A 27,213-nucleotide genomic window follows, 5' to 3' on the forward strand; every position below is an offset into this window, starting at 1 on the left:
TGAGTTTCATGTGTTTAGCAAATTGTATTTTACATCTTGGGTATCCTAGGTTTGGGGCTAATATCCACTTATCATTGAGTACATATTGTGTGAGTTCCTTTGTGAATGTGTTACCTCACTCAGGATGATGCCCTCCAGGTCCATCCATTTGCCTAGGAATTTCATAAATTCATTCTTTTTAATAGCTGAGTAGTTCTCCATTGTGTAGATGTACCACATTTTCTGTATCCATTCCTCTGTTGAGGGGCATCTGGGTTCTTTCCAGGTTCTGGCTATTATAAATAAGGCTGCTATGAACATAGTGGAGCATGTGTCCTTCTTACCAGTTGGGGCTTCTTCTGGATATATGCCCAGGAGAGGTATTGCTGGATCCTCCAGTAGTACTATGTCCAATTTTCTGAGGAACCGCCAGTCTGATTTCCAGAGTGGTTGTACAAGCCTGCAATCCCACCAACAATGGAGGAGTGTTCCTCTTTCTCCACATCCACGCCAGCATCTGCTGTCACCTGAATTTTTGATCTTAGCCATTCTGACTGGTGTGAGGTGGAATCTCAGGGTTGTTTTGATTTGCATTTCCCTGATGATTAAGGATGTTGAACATTTTTTCAGGTGCTTCTCTGCCATTCGGTATTCCTCAGGTGAGAATTCTTTGTTCAGTTCTGAGCCCCATTTTTTAATGGGGTTATTTGATTTTCTGAAGTCCACCTTTTTGAGTTCTTTATATATGTTGGATATTAGTCCCCTATCTGATTTAGGATAGGTAAAGATCCTTTCCCAATCGGTTGGTGGTCTTTTTGTCTTATTGACGGTGTCTTTTGCCTTGCAGAAACTTTGGAGTTTCATTACGTCCCATTTGTCAATTCTCAATCTTACAGCACAAGCCATTGCTGTTCTGTTCAGGAATTTTTCCCCTGTGCCCATATCTTCAAGGTATTTCCCCACTTTTATAATAGCCAGAATCCAGAAAGAACCCACATATCTTCAATACACAGACAGGGGAGGGGAGTGGGGCTGGAGGGCTTGGGGAACTTTTGGGGTAGCATTGGAAATGTAAATGAAGAAAATACCTAATTAAAAATATTCATATATATATATATATATATATATATATATATATATATATATATATATATTAAAGAAACAGAAGCATAGATACACAAAATGTGTTACATTTACACAATGGAGTACAACTCAGCTATTAAAAATAATGTCTTCTTGAAATTCTTATGCAAATTGATGGAACTAGAAAATATCATACTGAGTGAGGTAACCCAGTCACAAAACAGCATACAGTACTCAGTGAAAAGGGGGATAACTAGGGGGGGGGGAAAGCTCAGAATACCCATGATACAACTTATAGACCATATGAAGCTGAAGATGAAGGAAGATCAAAATGTGGATACTTCAGTCCTATTTAGAAGGGAGACCCAAATAGTCACTGGAGTTAGAGGGTGGGCAGGCTTGTGCAGAAGTAAGGAGAGGAAGAGGAAAAAGGGGGCAGAATCAGGTGTGAGAGGAGACTGGAGTGATGTGGAGAGAGTCAGGAATTTGAACAGAGGTTTGAAGCAATGGGAGGACGGTGAAATGGATGTAGCCAACAGAAAGTTCCATATTCCAGGAAAGCAAGAGGCTTCCTCTAACAAAGGGGGTGACATTAGCTGAAATATGCAGCAAAGGGGAGAGAGAACCTGTAGAGACCATATACAGACTTTAGGTACAACCCGCAGTTGAGGGATGGGGTCACTCACCCTTCTCAACAATATTAAACCTGAGTTGCTCCTGTTTAAAGAAAATACCAGGAAAAAGATTGGAGCAGAGACTGAAGGAAAGGCCATGCAGAGACTGTGCTACCTCTGAAACCAACTAACAGCCAACTAACCCAATCACTGTTGTTGCCAAGAGGTGCTTGCTGACAGGACCCTGATATGGATGTCTCCTGAGAGGCTCTGTCAGAACTTTACTGATACAGATTCGGATCCTTGTAGCCAACAGTGAGACTGAGCACAAGGTCCCCATTGTTGGAAATAGGAGAAGGACTGAAGAAATTGAAGGGGTTTTCAACCCCATCTGAACAACAATATCAACCACCCAGCCTCCCAAGAGCTGTGAGGGACTAAACCCTCAACCAAAGAGTATACATGGAGAAATTCATGGCTCTAGCTGCATATGTAGCAGAGGATGACCTTATGTGACATCAATGGGATGGGAGACACTTGGTCCTATGAAGGGTTGATTCACCAGGGTAGGAGAATGCTAGTGCAGTGAGGCAGGAGTTGGTGGGTGTGGGGGGAGCACCCTCAGAGAAGTGAAAGAAGAAAGGTAGGATAGGTGGTTTATAGAGGGGAAACCAGGAGGTGTAATAACATTTGAAATGTAAATAAATAAAATAACCAATAAAAATGAAAATAAACAAGCAGAAATATGTGATCAATTATAATTATACATAAAAATTAAAAATAAATAAATTTGTGAAGTAGCCTTATCTGCTTCATCTGGTATTCATGTTTCATGCATCTGTTTGCATGTGACTTTCTTTCTTTCTTTCTTTCTTTCTTTCTTTCTTTCTTTCTTTCTTTCTTTCTTTCTTTCTTTCTTTCCTTCTTCCTTTATTTCTATATTCAACTGATGTTTGAATAGCCAATGAAATCTAAGCATCTAGCCTAACAAGTGATGCTCTCAGAGTCAAGCAGAAAAGAAAACAAGTAACTAAGTTTCTTTTCCCCAGCTGTTATCAGTAGGAACTAATTGCTAGAAGAAAGATGATTTTGTATCCTGAATAGCAAGACAGAGATAAATTTAAGGTCATTAGCCTTTGTCCTTATTTACCATAGTTATGATCCTTGCAGCTTGCCTCAGTTTACTGCAATGTCCAACATGGTCTTTGACTGCCTTACACAGCAAAGTCTCTTTAACGGAGGGTGGACAGGATCTTTGAAAGCTTACTACTATTAACTTGAAGAAGATTAAGTTGGTTTTGGAGTGCTAAAAGAACACTAATCAAGTTTATGACACATGATATGTACTGCATGTAAAGAAGGTAACTATATATCAATTATTTAACTATAAAAAGCAGTTTTGGTTCAAATGCTGGACATCTATTCATTTACAGTCCAATCATATTCTGTAAGCTTTCTGATCTCCAATTATTGCAAGGTTGTTATTTCAGAGATTTTGCAGATATTGTTAACTTTGAGAGGCTTCAGACTGTGCCAAATTGTGCTTCTCATTCCTGAACAGGCTTTAGGAGGAATAGTACTTGTGGCCTGATGAGCCCACTGCACTGGTCCTACCATTACCTGAGCTGCATCACAGCTTCTTTTCTAAATCAGCTGTATATGTTTAATGAAAGACAATGGATGGAAATCTTCAAGTGTGCTAACCCTCTCAGTATGAGATTATATATACCACATATGCTGGGAGGAAATTACTGAGTTTCACCATGAAATTCTCAATGATTTTCCTATGCTTTTTATCTATTATGTTCTACATGAAATTTTATCAGGCTTTAAAGTCTCCTATAAGTTCAGTGGTATTATGACATTTGATAATTCTGTGAAAATGTCCTTAGCATGACAGCTGTCACATTCTTCTTTGTGTGAACCTAGCATACCCTCTTGTCTACCTTGTTCTCTCTATATACTATGTTGATTTGTAAGCTTATGAAGAATTCACTCTAATAACAGTGTAAGTCATTGAGATCTCTCAAACCCTTTTCTACCTCTCAACGTTTACATTATACCACATGGCTCAACAAAATTAAAGAAGTTCCAAGTCAGTGTCAAATTATCTTTATATTTGGTTTTCTGTAAACCACTTATAAACAGCATTGTAACATGGGCACCGAGCATCTTATCTGTACCAAAATTGCTTGGTGATGCATGTACTTTTGCTATTATCTTCCAATACCTGATCATTATGCAAATCATAACTGGATAGTAAAGTGTTCTTAGTGTCTCCTGTGACACAGTCATCCAGACTGAAGTCCTTGTATTGACTCATGTCATGTAGGGGGTGTGGGGTCATATTATTTCTCTAGTTCTGTGGGATCCATGTTGTCCCATATGTTCCCATGTTCCATAGCCTCTGAAGCCACTGTCTTAGTCAGGGTTTCTATTCCTGTACAAACATCATGACCAAGAAACAAGTTGAGGAGGAATGGTTTTATTCATCTTACAGTTCCATGTTGTTGTTCATCACCAAAGAAAGGCAGGACTGTAATTCAAGCAGGTCAGAAAGCAAAAGCTGATGCAGAGGCCATGGAGGGATGTTACTTACTGGCTTGTTTCCCCTGGCTTTCTCCGCTTGTTTTCTTATAAACCCAATACTATCAGCTCGGGGATGGCACAACCTCCAAGGGGACCTCCCCTCTTGATCATTAATTGAGAAAATGCCTTACAGCTGGACCTCATGGCGGTATTTTCTCAACTGAAGGTCTTTTCTCAGTGATAACTCCAGCTTGTGTCAAGTTGACAAGTTGACACCCAAAACCAACCAGTACAGCCAGGTTCTAAGAAACTCACTTTTATTTTAAAGTCTTCTCAAATTTCAGTAGTTCAGAGAGAGACTATTCCATATATATCATAATGTGTTTGCCTGTCCCATCATGATACTAAAAAGGTTGCTTGATTTGGTTATTCTATTGTTCATATTCCTTCTCACTTGAATAATTTTTGGCAATGGGTTGTAAATTTTATTCCAGAAGAGAGCTCCTAAGCAAAGTTCTAACTTGTCCCCTCCTTCCAATTTTGTGAAATTGTAAGCTGACATCTTCTTAAACATCATCCCCAAACATTTTTATTTCAAATGAGGAACTGGTGTTGTGGAGCGTAGAATCCTTGTCTGTTTTATTTTTCTATTTTTGTTGTTGGTTTTCTTTTATTTGATCCTACACTTCTTTGGGACAATTCTTGGTAGGAATGTAAACAATTTACCTTTTCATGTTTTATCATCTAGAGTAAAGACATGTGACTGCTTATAGTTGTTTCTTATGATTTTGTGTGCTGTGGTTTTCTTGCAGATATTGCACTAGATAGTGAATGACTCATGCATCTGAAGTGAATCTCCATACTAACTGAAACAATCAACATTCACCAATGAGGCATTCCACTTGTTGCTATCTGAAGAAATGTTTCTACAATCTGAACATCCTTCTGAAAGAATGCCCTATTCTGAGATGCCTCACCTTCCTTGAATGATTCATAACTCATCATAGAGGTGATGAATCTGACATTACTGAAAAGAGGGACTTCTTTAGCTGGGCATGGTGCCGCATGCCTTTAATCCCAGCACTTGGGAGGCAGAGGCAGGCAGATTTATGAGTTCGAGGCTAGCCTGGTCTACAGAATGAGTTCCAGGACAGACAGGGCTACACAGAGAAACCTTTTCTCAAAAAGCAAACACACAAACAAACAAACAAAAAACAAAAAAACAAACAAACAAACAAAAAAGAGGGTCTTCATTTCATATCACATGAGAAAATATATAGATATTGAGTTTAACCTGCAAAGATGCAATATGGACAGATTGATTAGACCCTCATTGTCTATTGTTAAAAGTAGATAATGATTCCTCTGCAAATAATTCTCCATAGACAAAAAAATTTACTAACTTCATTAGAGCACACATGAGAGACCAATGAATCCATCTAAATCTACTTTGGTAAACCAAAAAGTTAACTTGGTATTGCTCACATGATTATAGGTAAGATTTTACTGACAAAACAGGATAATCAAAAATTAGGTACCTCTATTGTTGTATATTTCTCTGCAACATGGATATTAACACATAAGTTTCATCTTACAGCTCCCTCATAAACTTGAAGGAATCACAATTCTTAAAGTGGTTCCAATTTAATCGATATAAAGGCTACTCCAGTTTTTAAAATCTGCTTTGTCAGAACCTTCACCAGCAAAACAAGAAAATATAGGAAGAAATAAATGTTAAAGGTATTCCGAAACATTCATTCCCAATTGCCTATGTCATGGAAATATGGTATCCATTTGAGGACATCTAGAGTAAGTTGATGGGCTCTTATGAAAGAGAAGTTTGGTAAAAATGTACATGAGTTTGCTATTTTTATTTTTTGACATATAAACATTGTATATAACAATAAATTTCCTTAAGAAATTTTCATGTAGACATATCACAAGAATTTGCTATTTGTGTCACTCTCCCAAAGTATCATTTTTCTCCCTGTACTTTGTGTTCCCTTTATATCCTAGACAATCTTATTTTCACAATAATATAAAACATTTTATCAATTTACTCATATTTATGTAAATTCTCTAATCTACAAAGTGAAGAAATATGGTGTCTATAGTTCTGAATTATATCAGTGAAAAATATTAATTTTCTGTTTCATTTGCCTTATGCCATAAAAATTACAATTCTATTATTTATAGATGAATTAAACACCACCATGCATGCATACCACATTCTCATGGACACTTTTCTACTTTGCTGTTCACAGACATCAATTACTCTCCCATGGCCACTATGAATTGAGGTATGTCAATCTCTTACAGCCAACATAGAGGATGGTTGTATTTCTTAAAAAAATTACTCTGGAGTACCTCTGTCAGAAGCATCCAACAAAATACCGTCCATGTAATGAAAACTAATGGATTGAAGAAATTATCTACAAATTATTTCCAGTTGTTATTGCCCAAAATATTTACATAGATTTGGGCTATTTAACATTTCCAGTAAAAGAAGATTCCCCTGATATATTTTTACATGATAAGCATTGCTATAATTATGCGCAATGAACAAAATCTTTTTATATCCTGCTCACTAAAAGGGATTGTTAAAAAGCAGTTTTTTAAATCAACTAATATCAATGACTTAGATAATAAAGAAGGTAATGAATACCATGGCTGTAATGGACACATTCGTTGAATTACATTATCCTTAGCTCTAACATAAGTTACCACTGTCAATGTTTCTATTTCTTTTTAAATAACAAATGCATGGGATTTCCATGGTCCTGCAGACTCCTCTGTATATTTGGCCTTTAGTTAAAATCATACCAGATTGTCAAGCTCCTATCCTATTTCCTTTGTCAAGGCATTTCAGTTTTGCCTATTTCCTTTGGCATTTCAGCCATGACTCCTCCCTTAAATTTGGAAACTCGGTTCCTGTTATGTAATGTGTTTGTATATTGGGCAAAGTTTGGGGAATTTTTTGATGACATATATCAATATCATCTTGAGCATCCAGCATTTCATCCTAAATTTCATCACTTGCTAACTCTTGGATCACAGGAACCCTTTAACCCGTGAACCCTTGTCTTGGCAAAAGTCCCTTCCCCAAAAATTCATGGGCATATTATTGACATAACTTCTACATTTGTCTTTCTGGTTTCAAGCATTAAACTCATCACATACTTTGTTTTATCTGTGATAACATTTCCCTTCCTAAAAATTGGATACAAATCTTTTAATGTTGCCATTATTATTTCCAAGATTTCTATTATTTTTTACAAGAGTAGCTCTGCCCTAGAGCTAGAGATACAGTAGCTGCTAGGTAATCATAATAACAGCACTAAATTTTATCAGTACAAAATTTAAATATAAAACCCATATCCTGAGTTTAATTTCCCTTTGAATTCTTCATTGACCATACCTGGATTCACACTGGAACTTTGAACAGTTGATTGAGTTATTTCAGACAGCATCTTTTTTGTCTCTGTGGGCAAAAGACCAAAATTCTGAGTTATTTTATAACATTGAGTTTGAGGGATAGAGTAAGGTGCTTATCTATTACCAATTCTGGAGCAGCACTGTCTGCAGTAACATGCATTAGATTTGCATGACTTTATTAAGGTGTCCCAGCCTCCTTATTCTTTCCTGGCTCAGAAGAAAGAAATAGCCTCTACATTTTGTTGTGTGGCCTTCAGCTAGGTCCAGATTATATTTTCTGATGTCAGGAAAGGGTCTAAGTTATCTCTCTGGGACCTATACTCATTGATCCAATGTTACCATTGCCTCAACAAATGAACACACCCAGAAGAGTATGCTTTTTTTGCTGTTTCATCCCTAGGAAAACCACTGCCCTTGAAGGTGCTTTTTTCACAATTGTGTTGAAAATGACCAAATTTCCCACAATAAAAACACCAGAAATTTTGAAACTGGAAACTTATAGCAACTTGTTCACAATATCCTTCCCTATGACTCTGTTTCCTGCAATTGAATCACTAGGCATGTAGACATCAAAGATTTCTAGGTAAAGGATTATCTAGTATATAGGCATGATGCATATTAGGACAAGTATTAGTTATATCCCTTTCCACTCCTCAATAGGTGGTACCTGGGCCTCTAATTGTCTAAGAACTTGTTTTTCATAAGTTATTCTCATTTTCAAACACCAAGGCCCTATTGAAACCTGCCTTCTACCTAGTTCTTATATGATTTTGCTCCATGCTAAGACCATTATTAGTTTTAGCCACCACTCATTGGGTACAGTCGGTTTTTTTTTTTTTGTTTGTTTGATTGGTTGGTTTTGTTTTTTTTGTTTGTTTGCTTGTTTTTTTTTTTATTTTTTTATTTTTCCTTCTTTGGGAAACTACTGTGAACTAGCTCTGTCACTGAGACTGAGCTTTCTTTGCTCTCCTTTGTCCAGTGCTCATTACTTCCCAGGTTATTTGAAAAGAAGGTATTCTCCCCAGGCCCATAGAAATTCTGCAACTCTTTCATACAAGAGGAAGTAGAGTGACCCCATTTGTTTTCACATTTCAGATATCACTTGCCTCTCAGACCCCACTACTTCCCCTCAAAAATTTTACAACTGCTTAGTCATTCTTCCAACCATTTTTCAGAACAGGAATGAGAAATCAGAAAATATGCCTCTGGGAACTAAGCAGAGAATATCCTAGCAATAGCAGTCACAATCAATTCTTTCTGATGTCTTGTAAAAACAAAACAAAAGAAAATGTGGATTAGTTCTTTCCTGCCATTTTCCATATGGCATTTGACCTCAAATATCCCACTCTTCTTAGCCCCATATTGCAGTGCCTCTTGTAGCTGGTCTTTGCTCCTTTGTGGGCTCTTCTTTCTTCCAACTTCACTCACATTCTACATCTTTCTTTTCTCTGTTTTTCTCCTTTGGGAGTTATACTTTTTTTCATCTTCCTCCGCCCCTCTTTTATCCATTCAGCCCCCTAATACTAGATAGAAGAAAAATTTTAAAATGCAGATAGCACAGAAGAAAAAAAAAAAAAACTCTGAATCTAATTTCTTTTCTTTTTGTTTGTTCTTTAAGCATGATTACAACAAACTGCATCCAAACCCTGAACAACCAACAACAGACAACCAAAACCACCACTCAAAGCCCTAGAATTTCTATGCCCTCTGAAAAGTCCCCATAACTGTTAATGTCACAAATTTGGTGAACCTATTTGCAGCTTACAAAAATCATTCCCCTCCTAGAGCACAGGGTAAATCATAGTCAGGTGCGGTGGACAGCATGAAGCATCACAATTGCTCACTGAGGGTAAAAACAAAATCTTGTTTTAATCACAAGTATACATTTGTTAAAGAAACCAAAATCCAAAATTCTCACTACACTATGTTCAGCTTACACACCACTCCCATGAATTATCTTTTTACCAGATATTTTTTTTATTGATTGTATAGACAATAATTGGAATGAGAATCACACTTAACTCATTGCACACTTTTTTTCATCTGTGATAAGTTTCTCCTTCATATGAACTGAGTATAAACCAATTAAAAGGGCCATTCTGAGTTCCAAGATTTCTGTGAAATCATATTTCCATAAGCTCCTATTGCCACCAAGCCTCCTATTTTGATACCTTTAACTTGCAGCCTTAATTTTGACATCTGACTATTAACAGCCAAAATTAACATATTTTCCTGAAATTCCATACACTCCTGTTCTTTCTCATGGAACAGATTTTCCCTAGAGCTAAGGATACAGTAGCATCTGGGAAATCCTCATGCCTGTATTAAATTGTATCTCTAGTTGTTCACTGACCATGGGTTTAATTTCTCTTTTGAAATAGTCATTGACCATACCTGAATTCACACTGGAACTATGACGAATTGATTCAATTAGTTGAAACAGCAACTCTGTCCCTGTGGGCAAAAGACCATAAGTTTAATAAATTATTTTTTTACAATGAGCTTTTTTTTTGGGGGGGTAGAAAAAGATGTTTATCTATTATCAAGTCTAGAACATCATTACCTACAGGAGCATGCATTAGATTTGCATTACTTCCTTGGGTTATTTATGACTGCTTATTCTTTCCTGGCTATCAAGTGGCAAAAGGACTGGACGTTTTTGCTGTGTGACCTTGATTTAGGTCACCATCTCATTTTCTAGTGGCAGAAAAAGGCCCGGGGTTTCTCTCTTGGGCCTACACTCATTGTTTCAATGGTAGTCTTTGCCTCATTTAGTGGACACAGCCAGAATAGTATCAGAGATCTCTAGGTGTAGGATGACTTAGTACCAATATCAGTAGTCTACTTCTCCACTCCTCCATAGGTGGTAACTGGAACTTTAATGGTCTAAGAACTTGATTTTCATAATTGATTCCCATTTTCAGATACCAAGGTCCCTACAACAACCTGTCTTACATCTGGTTTTCATGATTTTGTTCATACCTGAGACAAATATTTGTTTGAAATCAGTGAAAGCTTCTCAATGGTTTGTATAAATTTTTAAAATGAGGTAGAAATATTTGTGGGTCCTAAACTTTTCCCCCAAGATCTAATGCAAAGTACATTGTAGCTTCTATTTTAGCATGATCAAAGTGAATCTAACTTTTGATATCAGAGTACTACCCTTAACCATGGCAAATATAAATTGACCTCCAATACTGCTGTTTCTAATCCTTTCTAATATAATTCTATTTTGAGTAATCTGGTAATTTTAATTTATTTCAATTAAGGTAAGTCTACCCCATAGTAAATCAGGCCTCATTTTAAAACCTTAGATGTAGCCCTTCTATATCATCCAATTCTATTTCATCATAACTGTGCTCCACACCATAAAGACTCATAGTGTATACAACTACTGTGAAAGTTGTTGATGATCTGGTAATCACAGGATGACTTTCCTCTAACTCTTTTGACTTGGTTTGGTGTGATTTTAACCTTTGCTTTACAAATAGGCTTTTTTTATCTGATTTTACTCCGGTTTTCAGTATTCTCCAAGCCACATCCTTCCATCACATTTCCTTTTCTTTTTTCCAAATATGGGAGCCTCTTGTAAGCTATATCAATCACCAAAGCAAAGACTTTGCTCTATTTTTTAGTTCATAATTTTTCAAGTGATTCCAACAGCAAGGAGAATCTCTCCAGTTCCATAGGAAATTCTGCCATCCTTTCAGAAAAAAAAAAAAACAAACAAACAAACAAAAAAACCAAATTTATAGAGTGATCCCATTTGTTTTCCTATTTCAGGCATCTTTTGCATCTCAGACCACTCTGAAAATTTGCACTTGCAAGTTTTCCAACTGCTTATCCACCTTTTCAATTCATTTTTTTGGAACAGAATATATGAGGAGCAAAAAAAAAAAAAAAAAAAAAAAAAAACAGAAATCTCACCCCTGGAGCAAAGAAGAACATATCCCAACAGCAGATGCAATATATGCTTTCTTTCATTTTATATACATATACATACATCTGCCTTTTCCTGCCATTTTCCCTTGACATTTGATCTCAAATTTTTCCTTGTGCCTACTCCCATACTTTTGTGCCTCTTGTAGATGTTCTTTCCTTTTTAATGGGTTCTTCTAGCCTCTCAAATTTTCAACACCTTTTTGTAGCTGGTATTTTCTCCTTTGTGGTTTACTTTTTATTTCATCTTCATCAACCTGTCTTCTATCCATTCAGCCCCTAATACTAAATAGGAAAAAAAAAGTAAAAACTGGAGAGAGCAATGAAAAGAAAACTCTGAATTTAATTTCTTTTCTTCTTTTTTTTGTCTTTAAGCCTGGTTACTCACAAACTGCAACCAAATCCTGAACAACCAACAGACAACAAAAACCATGACTCTGAATGCTTGAATTTTTATGTGCTCTGAAATGTCCTCACAACTATAAATGGCACACATTCACAGAACCTCTTTGCAGCTGACATGTCATACACCTGCTAGAAAATGGGCCAAATCCTAGCCAGCTGTTGTGGACTATGTGATGCAGTACAACATCCCCAAACTCTGGATAATATAAATTACACGTTCTTACTGCATTTTTTGTTGGATAAAGAAACCAAAATACCTTTGCTGAAAGGACCCTGATATAGCTGTCTCTTGTGAGACTATGCTGGGGCCTACAAACACAGAAGTGGATGCTCACAGTCAGCTATTGGATGGATCACAGGGCCACAATGGAGGAGCTGGAGGAAGTACCCAGGGAGCTGGGGGGATCTGCAACCCTATAGGTGGAACAACAATATGAACTAACCAGTATCCCCCCTACGGAACTCATGTCTCTAGCTGCATATGTATCAGAAGATGGTCTGGTCGGCCATCAGTGCAAATAGGGGCCCATTGGTCGTGCAGACTTTATATGCCTCAGTACAGGGGAACGCCAGGGCCAAGAGGTGGGAGTGGGTGGGTGGGGGAGTAGGTGTGGGAGGGTGTGGGGGACTTGTGGGATAGCATTGGAAATGTAAATGAAATAAATACCCAATTAAAAAAAAAGAAATCAAAATTCCAATATACTCACTACACTGTGTTAAACATATAGACGAGTTCCATGAAAGAACTTTGTAGCAGATATTTTTCATTATTTTATAGACAACACTAGAAATGAAAATTATGAGATTTCTAAGTGGTGTGTTCTTTCTAATAATTTTAATTTTCCTTTGCTTAATAAGTATTTAAGTATTATGAGTCTTTTTATTTTATTTTATTTTTTTACATTTTTATCAGATATTCTATTTATTTACATTTGAAATGTTATCCACTTATCTGGTTTCTCCCAAAAAAAAAAAAAATCCCTCCCCCATCTACTCCGCTTGATCACCAACTCACCCACTCCAGCTTCTTGTCCCTGTAATTCCCCTACATTAAGGCATAGAGCCTTCACAGGATTTTTGGGCTCTCCATCGATTGATGACTAACTAGGCCATCCTCTGCTACATATGAAGGTGGAGCCATGAATCCCATCATGTGTCCTCTTTGGTTGGTGGTTTAGTCCCTGGGATCTCTGGGAGTACTGCTTAGTTCATATTATTGTTCATCCTGTGGGACTGCAAACACCTTCAGCTCCTTGGGTCCTTTTTCTAGCTCCTTCATTGGTGATCCTGTGCTCAGTCCAATGGTAGGCTGCAAGCATCCACATCTGTATTTGTCAGGCACTGATGGAGCCTCTCAAGAGACAGCTATAGTGTGCTTCTGTCAGGAAGAACTTGTTGGAACCCACAATAGTGTCTGTGATTGATGAATGCACAAGGGATGTATTCCCAGGTGGGACAGTCTCTGTTGGTCATTCCTTCAGTTGCTGTTCCACACTTTCTTTCTGTAACTCCTTCCTTGGGTATTTTGCTTCCCCTTCTAAGCAGGATCAAAGTATTCACACTTTGGTCTTTCTTCTTGAGTTTCATGTTATTTGTGAATTCTATCTTGAGTATTCCGAGCTTCTTGGATAATATCCACTTATCAGTGAGTGCATACCATGTGTGTTCTTTTGTGGTTGGGTCACCTCACTCAGGATGATATTTTTCCAGTTCCATCCATTTGCATAAGAATTTCATGAAGTTATTGTTTTTAATAGCTGAATAATATTCCATTGTATAAATGCACTACATTTTCTTTATCCATTCTTCTGTTGAGAGACATCTGGATAATTTCCAGCTTCTGGCTATTATAAATAAGGTTGCTAGAAACATGGTGGATCATGTATGTTTAATACATGTTGGAGCACATTCTGGGTATATGCCTAGGAGTGGAATTGCTAGATACTCAGGTAGTACTGTGTTCAATTTGCTGAGGAACTGCCAAACTGATTTACAGCATAGTTCTACCAGCTTGCAATCCCATCAGCAATGGAGGAGTATTACTTTGTCCCCACGTCTACTCCAGCATCTGATGTCACCTGAGTTTTTGATCTTAGCTTTTGTGACTGGTGTGAGATGGAATCACAGGGTTCTTTTTACCTGCATTTCCCTGATGACTAAGGATGTTGAACATTTCTTTAGGTGCTTCTCAGCCATTGGGTATTTGAGAATTCTTTGTTTAGCTCTGTACCTGTTTTTAGTAGGTTTATTTGGTTCTTGGAGCCTACTTCATGAGTTCTTTGTATATATTGGATATTAGCCCTCTATCAGAAGTAGGATTGGTAAAGATCTTTTCTCAGTCTGTTGGATGCCATTTTGTTCTATTGAAAGTGCCCTTTGCCTTACAGAAGCTTTGAAATTTTATGAGGTACCATTGGTCAATTCTTGCTTAGAGGACAAGCTATTGGTATTCTGTTAAGGAAATTTTCCACTGTGCCCATGTGCTCAAGGCTCTTCCCCAATTTCTTTTCTATCCATTTTAGTGTCTCTGATTTTATGTGGAGGTTTTTTATCCACTTGGACTTGAGCCAAGTACAAGGAGATAAGAATGGATCTATTTGCATTCTTCTAGATGGTAACTGCCACTTGAAACAGCACCTTTTGTTATAAATGCTCTTTTTTCCACATGACGATTTTAGCTCCTTTGTCAAAGATCAAGTGATCATAGGTGTATGGGTTCATTTCTGAGTCTTCAATTCTCTTCCACTGATATATCTGCCTGTCACTGTACAAGTACCATGCAGTTTTTATTACAATTGCTCTGTAGTACAGCTTGAGGTCAGGCATTGTGATTCCACCAGATGTTCTTTTATTGTTGAGAATAGTTTTTGATATCCTAGGATTTTTATTATTCCAGATGAATTTGAAAATTGCCTTTTCTAACCCTATGAAAAAAATGACTTGGAATTTTGATGGGAATTGCAGTGAATCTCTGGGTTGCTTTTGGCAAGATGGTCATTTTAGTATAGTAATCCTGCCAGTCCATTGATAAATATGGGAGAACTTTACATCTATTGAGATCTTCAAATTCAAATTCTTTCTTCAGAGACTTGAAGTGTTTATCATACAGATCTTTCACTTGCTTAGTTACTGTTATACCAAGGTATTTAATATTATTTCTGACTTTTTTGAAGGGTGTTGTTTCCCTAAATTGTTTCTCATCCTGTTTATCCCATGTGTAGTGGAAGGCCACTGATTCGTTTAATGTTATATCCAGCTACATTGCTGAAGTTGTTTATCAGGTTTAGGAGTTCTCTTGTAGAATTTTTAGGGTCACAGATGTATACTACCATGTCATCTGCAAATAGTGATATTTTGACTTCTTTTCCAATTCATATCCCTTTGATCAATTCTTATCTAATTGTATTGGCTAGTACTTCAAGCACTATATTGAATAGATAGGGAGAAAGTGGGCAGCCTTGACTAGTCCCTGATTTTAGTGGGATTGCTTCAAGTTTCTCTCCTTTTAGTTTGATGTAGGCTATGGTTTGCCATATATTGCTTTTATTATGTTTAGGGCCTTGAATTCTTGATCTTTCCAAGACTTTTATCATGAATGGGTGTTGGGTTTTGTCAAATGCTTTCTCAGCATCTAATAAGATGATCATGTGTTTTTTTTTTCCGTTGAGTTTTTTTATATAGTGTATTATGATGATGAATTTCCATATACTGAACCATCCCAGCATCACTGGGATGAAGCCTACTTGACCATGATAGATCATCTTTTTGATGTGTTCTTAGATTCGGCTTGCAAGAATTTTATTGAGTATCTTTGCATTGATATTCATGAGGGAAATTGGTTGTAAGTTGTCTTCTTTGCTGGGCCTTTGTGTGGTTTAGGTATCAAAGTAAATGTGGCTTCACTTCATAGTATGAAAGTGGTAGAGTACCTATTGTTTCTATTTTCTGTAATAGTTTGAGGAGTATTGGTATTAGGTCTTCTTTGAAGATCTGAAAGAATTCTGCATTAAACCCATCCTGTCCTTAAAAGATTGTTATTTCCTATTGTTTTTGTTGTTAGAGGTAGAAGTATGTTTTTTTTTGTCGTTGTTTTTGTTTTTGTTGTTGTTGTTGTTGTTGTTTTCGTTTTTGTTTTTGTGGTTATCATCTTTTTGGCTGGGGCTTGTTCCTCCTGTTGGTCTCTAAGCCTGTGTGAGCACTCCGGGAAGACCAGCTCTCACCTGATGAAACTTGTCTACAAAGGGCTCTGGAACAGCCCAAGCTCTGGGTGCATATGGTGACTGGAAAGATCCTGTCCCAACTGCTCCACTGTTTTTGTGCCCTGTGTGTTCCTTTCTGCCCAGCTCCAGAGAGTTATTAAAGAGAAAGTGTCTTTCTCAGCTCTGAGCCCAGGAATAAAGGCACTCCTGGGAGAAAAGCTGTCTCCTTTTGTGACCATGCAAAACAGGCTTTGGATAAGCCTCAGCTCAGGGATGCAGATAGTGAACCAGAAGGATACAGACTCAGCTGTTCCAATGTTCCTGTGTTCCATTCACTTCTGGTTGACACTGGTAAACAGAGTTATTGGAGGGAAAGTGGCTATCTCACCTCCTAGCCTGGGAGTGAATATATTCCTGGGAGAAAAAGGTCTTTCCTGGCAAGACCCGTTCCCAGCGGGCTGTGGAACTGTATTATGAGTCTTACTTACATCAGTCCTTAGAATGTAATGTTTCTTCTTAAAGGAAAGAACTAAACAAAACTACCAACCACTTAATTTGGATCTTATATGAATTAGATGAAAATTTATAACAATGTCTGTACATTGATGATAGTTGATATCTACCATTTAAATGGTTGATAATTAAATCTCATTTAAAAAAATGTTATTGTCAGGAGCTTGGTCATTTGTGATTCGATTCTTCACAGTTAATGCCAAAGACATATTTCCCTCTGAATTCTAGGAGCAGATGTACTCTATGGGTAGAAACACAAGTGTTTTAAATACAATTATATGGGCACTCCAGAGCTGTTTATTCAAACCATGTTGGACTACATTCTATCTTCTGGAACTATGATAGCGAGCATAGAGTGAGGGAGTTCCCAGCTCTATTTTACCCTGAGTGTTGTTTTTCTTATAATGTAGACTAAGAGTGTACTGTCTTTAGTTTTAAGTCCTTATCATCTAGTTTGAGAATATTCAAGAACAGTAGACATGCTCCACATCCTTAATCATCAGAGAAATGCAAATCAAAACAACCCTGAGATTCCATCTCACACCAGTCAGAATGGCTAAGATCAAAAACTCAGGTGACAGCAGATGCTGGCGAGAATGTGGAGAAAGGGGAACACTCCTCCATTCTTGGTGGAATTGCGAGCTTGTACAACCACTCTGGAAATCAGTCTGGAGGTTCCTCAGAAAATTGGACATAGTACTACCGGAAGATCCAGCAATACCTCCCCTGGGCATGTATCCAGAAGATGCCCCAACCGGTAAGAAGGACACATGCTCCACTATGTTCATAACATCCTTATTTATAATAGCCAGAATCTGGAAAGAACCCAGATGCCCCTCAACAGAGGAATGGATACAGAAAATGTGGTACATTTACAAAATGGAGTACTACTCAGCTATTAAAAAGAATGAATTTATGAAATTCCTAGGCAAATGGATAGACTGGGAGGGCATCATCCTGAGTGAGGTAACCCAATAACAAAGGAACTCGCACAATATGTACTCACTGGTAAGTGGATATTAGCCAAGAAACTTAGGATACACATGATATAAGATACAATTTGCTAAACGCATGAAACTCAAGAAGAACAAAGACCAAAGTGTGGACACTTTGCCCCTTCCTAGAAATGGGAACAAAACACCCATGGAAGGAGTTACAGAGACAAAATTTGGAGCTGTGATGAAAGGATGGACCATCTAGTGATTGCCATATCCAGGGATCCATCCCATAATCAGTTTCCAAACGCTGACACCATTGCATACACTAGCAAGATTTTGCTGTAAGGACCCAGATATAGCTGTCTCTTGTGAGACTATACCGGGGCCTAGCAAACACAGAAGTGGATGCTCACAGTCAGCTATTGGATGGGTCACACGGCCCCCAATGGAGGAGCTAGAGAAAGTACCCAAGGAGATAAAGGGAACTGCAACCCTATATGTGGAATAACAATATGAACTAACCAGTGGCCCAGAGCTCTTGTCTCTAGCTGCATATGTATCAAAAGGTGGCCTAGTCAGCCATCACTGGAAAGAGAGGCCCTTTGGACTTGCAAACTTTATATGCCCCAGTACAGGGGAACGCCAGGGCCAAAAAGGGGGAGTGAGTGGGTAGGGGATTAGGGGGGTGGGTATGGGGGACTTTTGGGATAGCATTGGAAATGTAAACAAGGAAAATACCTAATAAAAAAAATTAAAAAAAATTAAAAAAAAAAAGAAAGAAAAACAGGCATTGAAATATATCTACTGGAAGACAAGGTTTCACAATACAGCTAAGGCTGACTGCTAATTTGTGACTTTCCTGTTTCCTTTCCCAAGAACTGGAACTATGAACATGTGTGCTCTATGTCCAGCCTGAAATAGAAAGTGTAAAATTTTGACAAAAAAAAAAAAAAAAAAAGAAATATCCTAGGTAGTTAATGAAGATTTAGGGCTCCAATGAACTCAGAGGCTTTCTATATTGCTAATTTCCTCATGGCATTGAATATTTGGGATAATTTCCTTCTGGTTCCTCTCAAGTGATTGTTTTTTTTTTAGTTCTATATGATGGTTTACAAAAAACCAACCCCAACTCTTGTTCTCATGCTGCTTTTTCAAAAATATAGAACACTTACGAGTAAGCCTTATGTCAGAAGTCATTGAGGTAAGTCTATGGCAAGCAAATGTGTTTTTCTATGTAAAGCCCACCATTTTTCATTCGAGAGGTAGGTGTGCTCTGAGATGCAGGTTACCTTGAGACTTCATCCCAGGATTTCTATTTGTTGTTAATATGCCTTTCTTGCTAGTGTTACATAGCCTTATGATTTCTAGGCAGCAGTCCTCCCTACTGGGAAGATTTCCTGCAGAGTCATTATGAAGATCTACTTCGATGTGATAATGCTGTGTACATGGATTAGAGTTGATAATGCCCAATAGTAATTTTATAGAACTAAAACACTGGTACACTTAATTTAAAGCCTCCTATAGAAAAAAAAAAAAAAAAAAAAAAAAAAAAGCTCTGTAAACCTTCATGTGTCTCCTGAGATTTGCACTAGGAAGATAAAGCAGACAGAGCAGATTAGGATCAAGGCTAACATCCCATCTAGATTCAGAATGGGGGCACTATCTTGTCACTAAAGTTTCAAAACTAGGAAAGTCCAATTCATTCTGGGCACAAGGACTGAAAATGAATAATGTACAAGTTTATGTATGCAAGATTTCAAAATAATAAGACACAAGACGGACAATTTTTTTCTATGAAATCATGGTAACTTATGACATAAAAAAATTATGGCTTTAAACTTTTTTTTGAGACAGGGTTCCTCTGTATGGCCTTGGCTTTCCTGGAACTCACTCTGTAGACCAAGCTGGCCTCGAACCCAGAATCTACCTGCCTCTGTCTCCCAAGTGCTGGCATTATAGGCATGTGCCACCATTGCCCAGCTTTGTTTAAACTAATAATGGATTTATAGCACTAGAAAACAGTTAATAAACATTTAGTCTGGTAGTAATCTTATTATCAAGACATGTAAACAATTCTGCTGTAACTCCTTAAACCTTATAGACATATGACAGGTACTATTGCATTAATTACTATGAACACATAGAATATAATAATAATTTAATAATATATTTGATCATTTTGTTATTACATATTAAAAGCCACATTATATTTATGATGTAGCCTTATCTGCTTCATTTCTTATTCATGTATGCATATGTGCCACCTACCTCTCTCTCTCTCTCTCTCTCTCTCTCTCTCTCTCTCTCTCTCTCTCTCTCTCTCCTTCGTTCCTTCATTTGTTTGTTCATTTGTTCCTTCCTTCCTTCCTTCCTTCCTTCTTTCTTTCCTTCTTTCCTTTTCTGTTCTACTGTCTTTTGAATTGGTAATGAAATCCCAGCATCTATCCTGGCCAATGAAGTTTCAGGGTCAACATGAAAAGAAGACAAGTAACTGAGTTTCTTTCTGCCTACTGCTTCCATGAGAAGGTAATTGCTAGAAGCCAGAAGCTTTCCGCACCTGAATAGAAAGAGAGAGTTAAATTGCAAGAAATCAGCAGGTTTTAACACACTCACCACTTCATACCCCTTAGGTGCTTGCCTCAATTTACTCTGCCATGTCATACCTGGTCTTTGACTGTCCTACACAGTGTAGTCTGTTTTACAGAGAGGGTGGACAGCATCTTAGAAGACTCACTGCTGTCCACTTCAAGAAGAGTCAGTTGTTTTGGCATGCTAAAGAACACTAATTTTAGTTCATAAAAGAGTATGTATACTGCATATAAAAATGTCAACAATTGTACCAATTATTTACTTATGAAAGGCACTGTTACTTCAAATGCATGGCCATGAAAGATGACAAACACCTCTATCCATCCACAATCTAATCATATTTTGTAAGTTTTCTGACAACCAATTTTTAGGATACTCTTATTTCAGGGATTCTGTGGGTATTGTACCTTTGACTGTTCTCAATCTGTGGTATGATGTGTGGCTCATTCCCACACATGCTTAAAGAGAAAAAAAGTTGTTGTAGCCTGCTGAGCCTACTGTTCTGGTCCTAACATCCCCTGAGGTGCACAACAGCTTCTTTTATACATCAGCTATATCTGGTTATTGAAATATGAATAAAAATCTTCACTTGTTTTGTCTCTATTTGCCTGGAAGAAACATATACCACATATGCTGGAGGTTGGGGGCGGGGGGGGATTGCTAACCATCACCATGAAAAGCTCAATAATTTCCCTATGCTCTTTTATCAATTATGCTTCCCATGAACTACTTGTTAGGCTTTAAGTCACCCTATAAGCTCAGTGATATACAGTATTTGATATTTTTGTGAATATGTCCCTAGCAATTCAGCTGTCACATTTGTCTTTGGGTGAACCTTGCACACCTTGTCTACCTTGTCATCTATTTATCATATCCTGATGGCCTTAACTTCTTATGAACTAAACTGTAAAAACAGTGTAAGCCATCAGATCTGTCAAAGTAATTTCTACATCTCAAAGATTACATCGCATCATGGGACTCAGCAAAAATAATTTAGTTCCAAGCCAGAATCGCCTTATCTTTATATTTGAGTTTCTGCCAATGACTTGCAACCAGAATTGGAACGTTTGCACTTAACACTTACTCTATGACAATACCTCTTAGTGAAAACTATTTTTTGCTCTTATCTTTCTAGCCCTGATGATGATGGAAATCATGACCAGAGTTGGTTAAAGGTTCTCAATTTTTACTGTATGTCAGTCCACCCAGGCTGATGTCCATGTATTGCCTCAGGTCATCTAAAATGGATAATCATATTACTATTTCTACAGGTCATTAGTACCACATTGTTCAATGTGTCCTCATAGCTCATAGCCTCAAAAGCCAGCTTCTGAGAAATTCACTTTTATTTAAATATCTTCCTAATTTTCAACAGTTCAGATAAAGACTATTGCCAAAATATCATAATTTTTTGCCTTTCTAGTATTGATATTGAAAATCATGCTTGATCTGAATATTCTATCATGGTTATCATGTACTCTTATACCTTCTTATTTGAATATATTCTGAAAGTGGATCCTAATTTTTTTTCAAAAGAGGTTTCCTTTGCACAATTCTAACTTGTGCTCTGTTTTCAAATATGTGATATCGCAAGTGGATATCTTTTTTCTTAAACTGCTCCCCCAAACACATTTTCTTTCAAATCTCAAAGTAATATTTTGAATAGCAGAATCCTAGTCCAATTATTTTCTTACTCCTTCATTTCTATGTGAAAAGTTTAGGTGGTAATGCAAACAAGCCTCCTTCTCATGATTTATCATATACAGTAAGGACATGTGACTGCTTAAAGTGGTATCATCAGATTTTCTTTTATGATTTACTATCAGATATTGCAATTGGTAGTGAGCTATGCATTTGAAGTGCACCTAAATAATTGCTGAAACAGTGAAAATTCAGTAATGAGTCATTCTACCTGATGCCACATGAAGAAAAATTTTCACACTAAGAACATTCTTCCAAAAGGATGCCCTACTCTGAGGTATCTCACCCTTTGTTACATGATTCATAAATTGTCACAGAGTCCATGCAACTAACAATATCTAAGAGAGGATGTTCTTTTCATATCACATGGGAAAAGTTACAGATATCGAGTATGATCTGCACAAATGCCATATCTTCAAGTAGGTCATACACACACTGCCTATTGTTAAAAGTAGTTAATGATTCCGTTGAAAATAGATTTCAGTAGACAAAAGGCAACCAGGAGAGATCAATGATTGCATGCAAGTCAACTTTCTTGAACCGAAGATTTTATTTGGTATTGCTCACATGATTATGGGTAAGAGGTTCCTGACTTTTGCCTGGATGATTAAAAATTAGGTTGTTAAATTGCTATATATTTCTTTGCTGTGTGGATATTGACGCAAAGAATTTTCATCTTACAATTCCCTCATAAGTTTGAATGGGAAACACCAAAGTTGAAGTGGTTTCAACTAGACTGAAAAGAAAAAAAAGGCAACACCAGCTTTTTGAAACGGCTTTATCAGAAGCTCAGCCAGCCAAAGCAGAGAATTTAGGATGAAAAAAAAATGGCAAAGGTATTCAGAAACATTCATTCTCAACTGTTTAGGTGATGGACATACTGCATCCATTTGAGGACATCTAGAGCAAGTAGACTGTGAGATAGAAGGATGGCAAGAATATACATGGTTTTGAGAATTTTATTTTTGTGGTATACATATATCACATATAGTGATAAAAATTTTAATATATGTTCATAGAGACCTATCACAATAATTTGCAATTTGTGCTCTTCCATGCCCAAAAAATCATTTTTCTCCTTGTGTTTTAGGTTCTTTTTACCTTCCCAACAATCTTGTTTTTACATTAATATTACACATATATAAAAACTTGCATCTATGTTAACACTCCAATCCACAAGGTGGAAAATCATGATTTCTGTAGTTCTGCTTATATCAGTTCAAATGTAAATTTTCTCTTGCTTTAACCTTATGTCATAAAAATGACAATTCTATGGCTTATTGATGAATTTAACACCACCATGCATGCATGCCATAGTCTCATGTACACTTTTGCAATTACAGTTTACAGGCATCAATTATTCTCCCATGCATAGACACTTCGAATTGAGTGTTATCAATCTTTCATTGTCGGCATAGTGGAGTAGTTTGTGTTTCCTTAAATATTTACCTTGAAGAATCTGTGTCAGAAGCTGCCAACAAATTATCATCCAAGCAATGAAAACTATTGGATTGAGATTATCTACAAATTATTTGCAGTGGTTATGGAATAAAATATTGACATATAGTTGAACTTTTAACATTCCTAGTAGAACGTTTCCCTGATATTGTTTTACAGATTAAGCATTGACATAAGTATGAACAATAAAGTAAAATGTTCTTTATTCTACTCATTAAAAGATGATAGTAAAAGATCAGTCATTCAAAACAATTACTATTAATTACTTAGATAATACAGAAGGTAAAGACATTCCATGGCTATAATGAACATATTTGTTGAATAACTCTATCCTCTGCTTTAAAATCTTTTAACATTCTGAATGTTCCAAATATGTTTTTTATAACAAATGCAGGGGATTTCATGAGCTGGTAGACAACTCTGTATATTTGGCCTCTAGTTTCTCTTGTTCCAGATGGACAAGCTTCTATCATATTTCCATTGCCAAGGGCCATTGATCTATCCATATGAACTTTGTGCTAATCATTTTCAGGGTAAGGATATTGCCTTTCAGTCATGCATTCCCCTTTAACTTTGAAAAGTCAGCTCCTATTATGTCCTGTGTTTGGAGAGTTGGCAAAGCATGGGGTTATTTTGATGATATATATCAATATCTTTGCAAGTAGCATCCAACATTTCACCCTAAATATCTCACAAGTGATTTCTAGTTCATAGGAATACTAACCAGGTACCCCTCCATTGGAAAAGATCCATTCCTCATGACTTTATTGCATGGCATCTACATAAGATCTTAACTTTCACGTTGGACCTTCTTTTACCACACAACTAATTCATTCAACACTTGCTTTCAACTTCCTATGAGCTTGGTAAAAACCTTTTAGATTTGTCATTTTCAATTTCAAGATTTCTGTGAAATCAATGTTACATAAGTTCCTCTTGCCACCAACCAACCTAATTCAGTACCTTTCACTTGCAACTTTAATTTTGGCCTGTGATCATTAACAACTGAAAGCTAACAAACTTTCTAGTACTTACAAATAATCCTGTTCTCTCTCTTGAAGCAACTTTGGCCTAGAACTAGGGAAATAGTACCATCTACTTAATCCTAGAGATTTTATTAGATTGTATCTCTACTTTGTCACATACAATGGGTTTAATTTCTCTTTTGAAATTGTCACTGATCATACCTGGATTCACAATGGAACTCTTCAAAATCAATCCTGTTTTTTTCAACAGCATGGATTTGGTCCCTGTGGGCAAGAGACCATAGAATCAATTAGTTATTTTTATGACTTTTGTTTCATGGGTTTAGAGTAAGAGGTTTATCTGTTCCCAAGTCAAGATAGAGCAGCAGTGCCTGCAGTAGCATGCATAGATTTATGTTACTTCTTTGAGGTATTTCTGCCTGCGTATTCTTTATTTGCTGACAAGAGGTAAATGACTTGTCCCTTCAGATAGGTAACTATTTTATTTTCTAATGTCATGAAAAGGAGTTGTGTATCTCACTCTCACCTACAATCATAGTTTCAATAGTAACCCAGGCCTCATCAAATTAACACACTTAGAAAAATAGGAAATCTTTCTGATGTATAGCGTTGACAAACATTGCCCTTAGAAATGCCTTGATGGCAACTGGGTTAACAATGACCAAATTTCCCACATTAAAAGCACCAAACATTTTGAGACAGGAGACCTACGGTGGGTTACTCACAATATTTTTGCATATGACCATGTTCCTGTAACTGAATCACTAGGCATTTAAATATAAGAGATATCTATGTATAGGATGACCTAGTTTATTATCATTACACATATTAGAACTAATATTAGTTGTATCCCACTCTATACATCCAAAGATTCTTTCTGGGCCTTTATTAGTTTATGAACTTGTTTTTCATAAGATATTCATATGTTCAAACACCAAGATCCCTATCAAAACCTGTCTTGCATTTGGTTATCATAAGATATTGTTGACTGCTGAGACCAGTTAGCAAGTGTGTTTTCTCAAGATGTCCCTCCATTTTTCCATAGCAGTAATGGGTACTCTCTGAGATGCAGGTAAACAGACTTCATCCCAGGATTGCTACTTGGTGCTGGTATGTCTTGCCTGCCACTATACATAAATTGATGTTCTTGGGCCTCCCTATTAGGCAGATTTGCTGCATGGTCAATATGAAAACATACTTTAATACAGTAAAGCTGTGTCCATTAATTTGATCCCATAATTCTGGATAATGATTTTATAGAACTCCTACATTTATACAAGTAATCTCAAGCCTCTTATAGAAAAAAAAAGCTGTAAATAGAGCTCTGTCAACTTTCATGTGCCTCATGCTAATTGCACTAAGAATAGACAGCAGACTTAGAACAAGTTAGGATTACAGGAACTATTCAATGTAGATTAGAAATCAGGCCACTATTTTGTTACTAAAGGTCCCAAACAAGGAATGGGCAATTTATTGTAATTGTAGGCACAAGAACAGAAAATAAATGATGGACCAATTTTTCTATGCAAAACTTCAAAATAATAAGAAACAAGGGAAACAATTTATCTCTTGACAAAACCATGCTTACTTATGACGTAAAAATTATTGCTTTAAATTTATAATTATGGGGCTTGCAAAATCAGTGTTGGTTCAAATGTGTGGACATTAGAGATGATGAATCTATCCATGTAAAAGCTAATCATGTTCTCCTACTCTCTAGGTGCTGTGATTTCAGGGATTCTGTGGATATTTCCACCTTCAGCAGTCATTAATCTGTGGCATATTGAGCAGCTCATTCCTGCACAGGCCAGAGGAGAAACAGAGATTGTAGCATGCTGAGCCTACTGCACAGGCATTGATATTACCTGAGTTGCACCAGAGCTTCTTTGCTAAATCAGCGATAATGTTTTATTGAAAGATGATGGATGAAAATTTTCAAGTGGGGTGTCTCAATGTGCCTGGCAGATGCACATACCACATATACATAGAGGGAACTACTGAACTTCACCATGACAGGCTAAATAATTTTCAATGCTATTTTATTAATTACTTTTTTCTTGAAAACTTTGTCAGACTTAAAGCCCCCTATAAGATCACTGGTACACAGCATTTAATATTTTAGTGGAAATGTCTCTAGAATGCCAGCTATCACATTAATCTTGGCTGAATATAGCAGACCATTCTTTTCTACCTTGGCCTACATGTATTTCATCTTGATTGAATTAACTTTTTAAGAATTCAACATAAATAACGATGTAAATCATTCATATCTCTCAAAGTCTTTTTCATCTCTCAAAAATCGCATCATACCATCAGATTCAGCAAAACTGAAGTAAAGAACCAGAATCAAATTAGCTTTATATTCGGGATTCTATAAAAACGTATAAACAGCATTATAACTGAACACTGTTATAACACTGAACAGTTCCTCTATAACAAAATTGCTTTTTGATGCCTATCCTTATGTTATTGTCTTCTAATCTCTTATAGTCATAAGTAAATATGCCTGGAGGTAGTTAAGGGTTCCCAGTATTGATATGAGTCCATTCATTTACATGGATGTCCTTATTTTGCCTCAGCCCATGTTGAACAGATAGTCATATTATTGTATCTCCCGTTCTGTGGTACCCACATTGTCCCATGTGTTTCCAAGTCTACAGTCTTGGAGACTGGTTATGAGAAAATGCATTTTAATTTAAAATATTCCCAACTTCAAAAGTTGAGATACAGACTGTACTGGCTAGTTTTGTGTCAACTTGACAGAGCTAGAGTTATCACAGAGAAAGGAACTTCAGTTGAGGAAATGCCTCCATGAGATCCAAGTGTGAAGTATTTCTTCAATTAA

The 27,213-nt window shown here is 36.8% G+C and overlaps 1 protein-coding gene across 2 annotated transcripts in view; it reads right to left on the reverse strand.

Annotated features, from left to right (window-relative positions):
* The window catches only part of Skint5 (selection and upkeep of intraepithelial T cells 5), a 521,613-nt gene that overhangs the window by 203,128 nt on the left and 291,272 nt on the right, over positions 1–27,213 (reverse strand). For both annotated transcript variants that reach the window (NM_001167878.1, NM_001167876.1), the window contains exons 30-32: positions 24,570–24,632; positions 10,035–10,094; positions 7,624–7,686 (exon numbers count right to left, since the gene is read on the reverse strand). In NM_001167878.1, coding sequence (NP_001161350.1) covers positions 7,624–7,686; positions 10,035–10,094; positions 24,570–24,632 — 186 coding nt within the window. The remainder of the gene's footprint in view (positions 1–7,623; positions 7,687–10,034; positions 10,095–24,569; positions 24,633–27,213) is intronic.

This window comes from Mus musculus, chromosome 4, assembly GCF_000001635.26.
Source record: "Mus musculus strain C57BL/6J chromosome 4, GRCm38.p6 C57BL/6J".
Lineage (NCBI taxonomy): Eukaryota > Metazoa > Chordata > Mammalia > Rodentia > Muridae > Mus > Mus musculus.